The sequence below is a fragment of the Podarcis cretensis genome, assembly GCF_951804945.1.
Source record: "Podarcis cretensis genome assembly, chromosome: 1".
Lineage (NCBI taxonomy): Eukaryota > Metazoa > Chordata > Lepidosauria > Squamata > Lacertidae > Podarcis > Podarcis cretensis.
In genome coordinates this window covers 137,460,524-137,471,373 of record NC_137170.1, presented here as the reverse complement: position 1 = coordinate 137,471,373, position 10,850 = coordinate 137,460,524, and the positions used below count along the sequence as shown (strand labels likewise).

The 10,850-nt window shown below is 44.5% G+C and overlaps 1 protein-coding gene and 1 long non-coding RNA gene across 2 annotated transcripts in view; one reads left to right on the top strand and one right to left on the bottom strand.

Moving 5' to 3' along the window:
- Positions 1 to 2,033: 2,033 nt before the first annotated feature.
- The window catches only part of LOC307220187, a 130,675-nt gene continuing 121,858 nt past the window's right edge, over positions 2,034 to 10,850 (top strand). The window contains exons 1-3 of the long non-coding RNA XR_013840762.1: positions 2,034 to 2,217; positions 2,608 to 2,656; positions 3,173 to 4,064. This is a non-coding gene — a long non-coding RNA (uncharacterized lncRNA). The remainder of the gene's footprint in view (positions 2,218 to 2,607; positions 2,657 to 3,172; positions 4,065 to 10,850) is intronic.
- The window catches only part of RAMP1 (receptor activity modifying protein 1), a 33,934-nt gene continuing 28,889 nt past the window's right edge, over positions 5,806 to 10,850 (bottom strand). Inside the window, exon 3 of the mRNA XM_079983571.1 lies at positions 5,806 to 7,148. Coding sequence (XP_079839697.1) covers positions 6,893 to 7,148 — 256 coding nt within the window. The 3' untranslated portion in view covers positions 5,806 to 6,892. The remainder of the gene's footprint in view (positions 7,149 to 10,850) is intronic.

Below are 10,850 nucleotides of genomic sequence, written 5' to 3'. Positions count from 1 at the left end.
TCTCTGAACTCCTGGGGGGCCTGGAATCCCCCTGAATTTAGCAGCAGTCCAGGCTGAGGAGGTTTGGGGTGACCTGCAGAGGGGCCTGATCCTGCAGCTCCAGCTCTTCAGAAAGTGCTGGGAAGCTGACAAAGGGGGGTGGTCCCTGCCTCGCCCTCTCCCTGGGATGCCCGCCGTGACCCCTGGACAGAAATGCCTGGCTAGGTCAGGCTTTGGGCCTCCCCAGACCCACCAGGGCCCCTTCGGCCAAGGGCAGCAGCGAGGGGGGGCCTTCAGGAAAGCCCCCCTGGTTCAAGCAGGGCTGGGGACCAGCAGGATGGCAGGGAGGAGGAGGAGAGCTGCCCTCTCCTTCCCCCGCGGGAGACTCCTCTTCTTGGACGGAGACAAACCAACATCATGGATCCTAGTTCTCCCTACAGAGAAGGAACTTATCATGGTGAGGACCAACGTTTGCCTCCATCTTGGTGAGGGAGAAGGAAGGCCTGCCTGGAATGTTTCAGGCCATGCTGTGAGATGCGGACCCCCTCCAAACCCTATTTCTTCAAGCATGAGGGTCTCCATGTGTCTTCTGTTCTCCAAAGGGACACAGACCCTGTATGTGTGCCTGTGACCCCATGCGCTCTGGCCACTGCTTGGCAGAGAGTGGGGCAGGCACTGGGCTTTTGTAGTATTATTTAAAATTACAAATCTGTTTTGTAAAACCTTTTATAAAGCTTGTAACGATAAGTATATAATAATAACATTAACCTAATATGCTTGAAATCATTTGCATAAACTATGGCTGTAGTTAATTTCCCTCCTTAACACTGGAGGAAGAGCAAGAATGCCCAAGCCTTATTATGTCAAACGTCCTGAGTATCAGACTTGAGGAGAGCAAGGGCCAGCTGGATGTAGAATCATAGAGCTGGAAGGGAACCTGAGGGTCACCCAGCCCCCTGCAATGCATGCATAGGTAGCCGTCCCTTAGGGGGATCGAACCTGCGTCCTTGGAGTTAGAAGCACCATGCTCTAAGCAACTGAGCAGCCACATTTAATTATCACAGAACATTAAAGTATGGGATATAATGCAACATTAAGTAAATTGACTTTGGTGTAATATGTGTTTCATAATATGTGCTTCAGAATTATTTTGAATAAACGTTTTTCATACTGTATTGGAAGACAACATGACAATTGATGACACTTTTCAGCTGTTAATCATCAGGATATGGTCTATTTTATTACTCAGTTTCTACTGTGTGTCCCTTTCAGTTGTGTTCTCTATGTGTATTTGTTTTGTGTCCCTGTGTATTGAAATAACTGATTTCAGAGTTGGTGGAGCTGGACAGTGGAAACATCTTCAAGCATATAAAAAACAACTAGCTGCTGGTCCCTCTGTTCCTGGGAGGCAGGTATTTAGGTGTGGCCATATAAGACTACCTTTGAGCCGCTTCTTGACAATAGCATCAGCTCAAGCAATGCCTGTGCAGAGCTCTGTGAAGGCACCAATCTCCCTAACCTCACCAAAGGCTCAGAGGTAAGGGTGGCTTTGGGCACATACACAAGTACAGTTGTACCTTGGAAGTCAAACGGAATCCGTTCCAGAAGTCCGTTTGACTTCCAAAGCATTCAAAACCCAAAGTGCGGCTTCTGAATGGCTGCAGGAACCTCCTGCAGCCAATTGGAAGCCGCAGAAGCCCTGTAGGATGTTTGGCTTCCAAAAATAGTTCAAAAATCAGAACAGTCACTTCCATGTTTGCGACATTTGGGAACTAAGCTGTTTGACCTCCAAGGTACGACTGTACATTAAAAGCATGTACTCTGGGTACTGTAGTTTGATTAGGATGCTGGGAATGCTAGCTCTGTTAGGGGTAAAATACTGTTCCCAGGATTCCTCAGAGGAAGCCATGTGCTTTAGATGTGTGCTAGATGTGCTTTAAATGCATGTTGTGGATGTGGTCTTTATCTCATAGACAGCATTGTTAAGCATGCATCCTTCTGACTTCATTGAGGAGAAAGCCAATGAGGTCAGAATGATGCACACTTAACAGTGCTGTCTATGAGATACAGCCTTACACACGCCTCTTTGCTACAGATTGGATTTGCCCATTTGGTGAGGTCAGAAAAACTGGTAGCTTATGGAGATCAGTGGTTGTTAACAGTTAATACTAGTCATTTAGGTAGGGTATGCTACATTCAACTCTGCTAGTTCAATACACTGGCAAAGCCATTTACCAGGTAGGACACCAGGGAGAATTATTACTTTTAGCATCTTTGTATGGAAATACATTTTGGGGAAGGTATCTGTGGACATTAGAAAACTGAGTTTTCTTCATATCAAGAGATGCAGAAGTCAGGGAAGTCATTTGGTCTTTACCAAATTATTTTACTTCCACAAAAAGTTCCTGTTATGACAGTTCCCTTCTGTGAAGTTTGATGGCATATATTCCAAAATTCTGATTAGAGCTCTGAGACACCCTTAACAAGGAAGGTTTCACTTAGCTGGTATATCAGTTTATCTCCTACCCACACAAGAGCCTGGGGAGCCCTGACATCTGGTCACTAGAAAGAGATTCTGTATCTCCCCCTGCCCCTCAATGCCTTCCTCTTTTTAATTTTGTGTGTCAGGCATTTTCCACCAGGACACAAGAGCAAGAGAGCCTGGAGACATGGAGCTGTGAGTAACCAGATATTTTGCTTCCTCCTGCTTTGGGGTCTGTGGATTCTCTTAAATCCAGCCACTCAAGGTGAAGAGGGCTTCTGCGTGTTGAGCTGACCAGTGCTGAAGCAGCTCTGAGATCCTGCCCCAGGTGACTGTGCAGTGCAAGTGACAGGATCAGCCAGTCTTGTGCTGATCATATGGAGGCCCTCATGAAGCTGATTGGTGGGAGAGCCTAGATGGTGCCGAGTTAAGCTATGAATTGGCTGCTCCAAGATGTGGGGACGGCTTCACTGGTCTTTAAAGGGATTAAACAAATTCACAATGGGTCAGGCTATCAAATGGCCACTACTCATGATGGCTCTGATCTCCCTCCTGGTTCAGAAGTAATATGCCTCTGAATGTGAATGATCCCAGGGAGAGAGCTTGTGTCTCTTGTGTCCTGGGGACATCTGGTTGTCCACTGTTGTGCAAAACATGCTGCTGGACTAGATTGGGCTCTTATGTTCTTATGAGCGCTTTTCATCTTTTCAGGTCCAGAGTTTGCTCTTCTACATCCCCAGGAGCCTCTGTCCAGCACACCATCCCCTCCCACTGCTAGCAGCATGCAGAATACCAACCCCCTGAGGGTGAGAGCTAAGACCCCCGCCCTCCCTGCAGTGATGGCAGCAGTGGTGCAGGGAGCCACCAGTCCAGGAAGCCAACCACACCTTTCCTCTGGAGGGGATCGAACTGTGATTCCCAAGAAGGTGCTCCTTGACACACAGCCCGATGGAGTGGAAGATGAAGGCAAGGCAGTTGCTCTGTCCCATGTCATTCTTTGGAGGCAAGAAAGCCAGTGTCGTTTAGAAGAGGCAGATACTGTTTTGGTCTTATCCTGTTTTGTTTTTTGCTATGTTACTTTATTTCTTCTACAGATGATGATAGCATAAATCAGGCTAATTGAAAGCAGGCTCTACATCTTTGATACCATAGCAGTTGGTGTCACATAAAATTAATAAGAGACACCCAGTTTCAGTGTTGAGTTTCTGTGGTTTCTCCATAACACAATATATCACTTGCAATTTTTGCAGGGGCTCGTTTTTTGGGGTCCTGAGGGCAAGCCAGGATAATAAGCAATATCCAAAAATCCAACCTCACTCGCTAGTGTTTTATATGGAGTGCTGAAACTGGAGAGGGAAATCTGACTTCCCCTTTCTGCTGCCATGGATATGTCTCTGACCATTGCACTTTAGTCAGAGCTGCAATGTCCGCAGGGCCAAACAATTCCTTCCCTATTCCCTGACATTTCTCCAAACCAGGGAGCACACTACACCAGATCTGGCATAGTTTATTCCTTTCCCATTGTTCCTCCTGGTTAGATGTGCTCTGCATGGGGCCACACTTGAAGACAGTTTGGATGTTGCCATTAGTGCAAGTGTTTACTGTTTTAACTAAAGAATCACATATCACAGTGCTATTTTTCTAGAAAAAGAGGTGCTGGGGCTCGCCATGAATGCTTCCCTTGTTCTCTTATATTGGCAATGGTGCCCACCTGAGAGGTGCCGGAACTGAGTTCTGGCAAGTTTGGGCTGAAAAAAAGCCCTGCATAACACCAATACTTTCTGCATTGCCCTAATGCTAAAAAGAATGACTTTTGTTGTTGCCCTGCACTACTGAAAATTCAAAAGCACGTTGGAGAAATTCCCTAGAGAAAAGGACAGGGAAAGGGAAATTCAGGCATCTTTCTGGAAGAAATAGTCTGAAACGTAGAAAAAGTAAGTTAATGGGCATAATGGTTCTCATGGTCATTCTAGTGCATCAGCTTTGTTTTCATAATGGTGGCAAACAATGTTGAAGTTGGATTCATTTGTCACTGATTAACAAATCAGTAAGTAGGAAGCAATAGATAGGTTCATTCCAGTTTACCCTGGAAGCAAATGAATTTTCATAGGTAGGTATTTAGTGTCTGTGAATTGCACAGATTCTTAATTGCTTTGAGAATAAAGTTGACCTATGTTTGTTGAGTACATCTATAGTCAGTGTTGTGTAGAGATTCAGCTTACTTCTCATTAGCAAGTTTTATTGGTCAGAATCTATAACAATCATATTGCTTTAAGAAAAACGCTGTCAATGGGACTAAGTAATTGTTTTGAAGGGCTGCCAATTGCAGGCAATGGCGGTGGGGCCATGGCAAGCCTCCTGGCTTGCTTTTGGGCTTTTAATAGCATGGATCATATCCAATCCTGCTGTTAAAGGCACAGGATCTTTCCCCACTTCCCACCCCTCCCACCCTTTGGAAGTACTAGTGGAAGTTCCCACATTAATCAAATGTGTTTTAATACCAAATCACATGGAGACACAGTAGGGCACCTCCCTTGATGCTTCTACTTCAACTGCCAATGCAATCACCACCACAAACGCCTGTTCCCATGTTGCAAGTTACCCCCCCCCAAAGCGTCCTTGTGCTAGTACAGTACTTCCTTCTTAGTTCCCAGGCTCTGTTCCCACCTTATGTCCTCGGCAGGAATGGGAAACCTGAACTCCCACCTACCCTCTGTCCCGGCTACCCACCAGGGCACCATAGACTCTTCAAGGATGGACGGGGGTTGGGCAGAGCTTTTGAATGGGAGTTCAGCACTGCTCCAATCAGCCCTTAAGTCACAAATCCCTCTGGTTTGCTGAGAGCACGTGAATTTCTGTTGACAGTATCTGTTAATCTGGTTCACATATTACATTTCCCCAGGAGAGTCCACCGTCTGGAAAGCTTGAGACTTCGAGTGAAGGGGTGCGTGGGGTGTGCTAGTATATGAAATGTAAAGGAAAAGCAGTAATTGAAGAAACTTGGCTTTTTTTTTAGCAAACGTCTACATTTTGGTTGCATTTTATTTACTAACTTTAAAAGAATAAGTGATTTGTGTTGCTACAGCAGCAAGTCTTCCTCAGATACCAAAACAGAATCCTGTTATTTAAAATTACAAGGGATACGTGACATTGGATTCCATTCTCTCTCTCGCACATTCATGTCACATCAATGACATGAAAGTCCTGCAAATGGTAATTACTTGGTAGGGAATTCCTCCAATGTTAATAAACTGTTAGGGTTTTGCTGATGCTGTTTGCAAACAATGTTAGCAATAATTTGTTTACTAATTAATGACAGAAGTTCATAAAAATTCAAATCCAACTTTTCAAAGACCTAGGATACATTTTAATTGCTACAGAATGGTTCCTCACAGAATACATTATGTGGCTGATTATTGGCAAAACATATAAATAATAATTTGCTAGAGCTTCATCTCCTCCACTGTCAGCAGTCAAAATGAATTGAGGGCATGCCTGCACCAGCTGGATTTGTGTGTCATTTACTCCAGAATGCGCTACAATTACCTTCTGCGCTTTACAAGGCATCCTGACAGTGTCCTAATTGCTACACACCACAAAATTTGAAAGTTTAGGCTTCTTTAACGTGGTCTTGCTCTTCATATTATACACCTTATACTTGTTTGTACAAATCTCCTGCTCTCATTCTGGCCACTGCTCTGCTGTTCTCCTAGAGCTGGAACTTTGCTTTCTTTTGTTCTATTCCAATATTGCACAGCCCCGGTCACTTCTCGGTTCCACAAAGATGGAGGGTGCCTATCCAAGATGGTTCCCAGCTGCAAGTTACCTAACCCAAAGAACAGCCCACAGTCCTAAATACCGTGGACCCTCCGGATACGAACTTAATTCGTTCAGGGGGTCCTTACGTACCCTGAAAAGTCTGCAACATGAGGCGCCACTTCTGCGCACAGCGCGATAGAGCGCTTCTGCACATGCACTCGTGGCGAAACCCGCAACTATACACTTCCCGGTTTGCCTCGTTTGCAACCTGAAAGTTACGCTACCCAAAGGTAACGTAACCCGAGGGTCCGCTGTAAGTATGTGTGGCTGAAGGGCATGAAGAGAAAACCAGAAATAACCCAAAGGCAAAGGGAATCTGAAGGAGACGTTGGTGCAGGCATGCCCTTAGCATGATTAAATCATGAATACAGGAAAAGAATTTGGCTGTTGAAAAAAGTGGTTCAGTCCTTGACGCTTTTTCTTGGCTTCAGCAAAATTCTTGTTAGCTAGAGAATGTGGAGCTACAACATTTTTCTCTGGGTAGCATTGCCTAGAAATACTCTTTTTTGGGTGTTCACAAGAGGAGTAACAAAGCTGTTCCTCAGCACAGCTGGCTTGGGGTTCTGCTTCAGTCGCCTATCGGGGTCGGAGACTTTGGGGTGGTGAAGAACTTCAGACAATGCCTTCACTGCGTTTGCTCCGCCACACAACCAGTGCTGTCATGAGCAGCGTGACAAAAATGGGTACCAATATGAACGGGCACAATATGGTGTTAGGGGGGTCTCTCAAAGCCCTTCCCGAGACAGGGCAGTTTTTGAAGTAGTGCTTGTGAATCGCTATGAAGAATTCATCCACTAGCTGGTTTGGCCAGAAGCAATGCATTCTCCCAGCAATCTGGTAGGTACAATTGGTCAGCTCCCCATACCAGCTGAAAAAGAGAAAAGGAGACTTGTTAGTAGGCAGTCGCAATCAGGGCCCATTTCGCACATTACAGAGAGGCAAAGCAGGAATTGCCACCAAAGTGTACACTCAGCTGTGGGCAGAGGCATACAGTATATATAAGGCACATTCAACACACAGTTAAAGCATGTGGCTCCCCCCACCCAGGAATCCCGAGAACTGTTTCACCCTCAAAGAACTACAATTTTGAGCACCCTTAAAAAACTACAGTTCCCAGGATTCTTTGGTAAAGGCATGTGCTTTCAATGTATGGTGTTTGTCTGCCCAAAGTTGCAGCTACAGCTTCTTTATTAGTCTACCTGCATGATGCATAATTGCTCTGTGCCACACTACATTTAAAATGCATTGGGTATGCTCCTAAAATAATGACAAGTTAGAAAATCAAGAAGGGTAAATCAGCAACAAAACCTGCAGAATTCAATATTCTTTCAGGTGTCAACATTTCAGAGCTCCAAGCTAAATGACAACCAAAGCAGTTTGTTTTTAGTATTTATAAATGATTGTAATGACTACATATAACTGAGCATTTTTATTTTTATTTTTTGATCGGAAAGACAAAAGCCCTGTTCAGGTTTTCAATGAATGTTTGGGGGTGGGAGCTCCATTTCTTCACTTGCCCATTTCTTCATACGTTCATAGGCATATGAAATTAATGTGTGCATAAATTCCTACTGCATGGTCTGTATGCACATAGTTTCCTATGCAGATATTATGACCCACCTGTGGATTCCAAAGCACATACTGGGGTAGCGTATTCACTTTCCATACATTTCTTAAGCACAGCAAGACAAAAACAGATGGTTCAAACATCAAGCATTGGCAGGACTGACAGAACTTGGACGCATGTGTGTTGGACGCTGGGGGACTGGAAACTGACATGGGAGAGGGACCCATCAATTTAGAAGTGCAGTGACCCCCCAGGAGGCAGGAACCAGGGTCAGAAGAATAGTCAGAGCTCTCAGGGATGGAGGGCAGAACAATGGGCTTGGAGGAGCGAAATGGAGAGGCTGATCATGTAAGTGGAGGGATGAGTGGACTGAAGAGGGAAGACTGAAGAGGGAAGAGCAGCAGCAGCTGCTGTCATGTGTGGTGCCCTGTTGCTGAAAAGCAGACTGGGAACAGTTGCCTCAATGCTAGAACTTGAATGCTAGTGTACTCATAGAGTCCTGCAGAGAAGCTACTGTAAGTGATTGCTTTTGACAATAATCAACTACCTGCTGTGTGCATTGCTTTGGCTGGGACGTGTATGGAACAAGTGGGTCATTTTATCTGAAAATGAATGCCAGTGGCACAACTAATATTTTTATACCCAGAAGTGGCTGCTAATTTACAATGCTCCGTGACTTCAGAGTAATCCAAAAGCAAGAGGATATGGTTAAATAGGGTTGCCATATATCTGTGTTTTCCCAATCATTTCTTCTTTGGGGACTAACATTTTGGGACCAACATTTTACAGGAAATGTCCAGTTTCTTTCTTTCTTCTTGGCACATGCACACTTGGGAGGGTGATGACGTTGAACTGCTGTGCCCCGGAAGCGCTATGTGGAGCGGTCGCTTTGGCCGGAGGAGAGTGTGCAGAGGAGAGCCATTGGAAGATGAGGTGGGAGCTGGGTCCTGCCTCTGCTGCCAGGCCTGTGTGCCTCTTTCCCTGGCTCAGGCTGGCTGTAGCTGTGGCGGAGAGATGCTCTGAGCGCTGTGGCCACGGCAGCCCCAGCCAGGGAAAGAGGCGGGCGGGCCTGGGGGGGGGTGGCACATACCACCACCAGATATGTTCACATGTTATTCAGGAGACATATCACTTGGATTAATGATGCTGGGCCAGAAGTGTTTCAATGTGACAAAACAAATAAAAACCCTGCTGTTTCAGGGATCAAATGTGTGTTTATGGCCATCCCATAAGCGTTGGATGCAGAATGATGCAGTAAACAAGTGGCAACTCTGGGCTGATAATTATTAGTTAGTTAGTTAGTTAGTTACGTAATTGATTATTATTTAACTTTGGTGATTGATTAATTGTCTTCAAGATTTGGCAACCACAGTTAGCACATCCTAGTATTCTTGCATAAAACAAGAGCATTTGAGTCCTCCCATGAACCACGATGTTCTTCATCATTTAAAAGCAAGCTCACAGTATCAAAAGAAGCAAGGGGAAAAGCGAATGTGCCAGCAGGGACTCAATTTACATAGCAATTAAAGCAAATCCAAAATAATCATGAGCAAGAAGCACTGGCAATGGGAGCACTCAGTGAAATATCACACAGTGGGAAGCATCTATCACAGCTCATGTACAATCTAGGGGAGAGGAGGGAGCCATTACGCTTTCACAAAATGTACCCTGGTAAGTCAAGCACCCCCAGGAACAGAGAGAAATTCAGGTCTCATTCAGAGCAAATCTATCAAATCTGTCCTTTCTGAAACAACATGCAAATGAAACACAGCTGTCCTTCAAATTTGCACTTATCCAAATTTTGCTGTGCAGTTTACCAATCAATCACAATAACAGAGAAATATTAAGGGGAACTGCATATAAAAATGTGTTTATTAGGAGAAATATGCATGAAAATGATGAATGTAAACAAATAGTAAATTGCTGCAAAATGCTGAGAACTGAATTTAACTTTGGAAAAGTGCAAAACCAAGACGGCCAAAACTGACAGATCCTTCCACCCCTAGAGACTCCCACCTTTATCGTCTACCTGCTGTTCAGCACAAGACACAATGCCCCCCCCAAAAAAACCCCAACCCCAGAAAAAAGAGATACACCCCCCAGAGAAAGCTCTACGCCATAAGTGGTCGGCCTAAACATAGCTCATCATATTATGTAGAATTGCAGAAAAACAAACGTGACACTTCAGTCATTCCCACTCACTATTGTTCTGGAGTTCATAACGTTCTATTTTGTTATGACAAGTGTTCTTTACATGTTAAGCAATGCATTTTTGTATTTTCATTCTGTTACATGATTTGCCCTAAAAGATACCATACATTTCCCAACAACTTTGCTATTTCTATGAACACAAGTTAGAAAGAAACCAAATGGCAGACAGAAGCTTTCTGACACTCTTAAAAGAAGGAAGTGAGGAAGGTGGCTGAGTGTTTCTCCTTGGGGAAATCACTTCAGAATAACACTTGGCAGAGAATAATATTTCGTACAGAACAAGATTTTCATGCAGATAACTGCATTGTGCCACAGAGATATTAAAGAGGAAACAGAGGCAACTCCAGTCTTCCCCACAGTCTCAGAAAATGAAATATTCAATGCAAGCCGCAAATAAAATACTCCGTGGAGGGAGCTTATTATGACACAAGGAAATTGCTTCAGAATCTGTCTGAAGGAATCCTAAATATGTTTCACATTAGAGGATCCATAAAAGCTGTTATATTATACTCAGATCTTTTTAATGTGCCCCTTCTAACAAATGCTACAAATAACCAAGAGCATTTGATCCAACTTCCGTAGGCTAAGAGGCACCTGCCCAACTATTATGAGTGGCCTTCAAGGACGACAGCCTTTGGCTTCCTGCCTTCAGCATTTCACACAAGTGAAGTCACAGAGTTCCTGATGGACTCTGAAGACCTAGATGCGCTAATGAGGAAAACCAAGACCACTGGTTTGCCTAGAAAATGAAAATTAGAAAATGAAAAGAGAAGTGTTTGGGGTTTTTCTGCC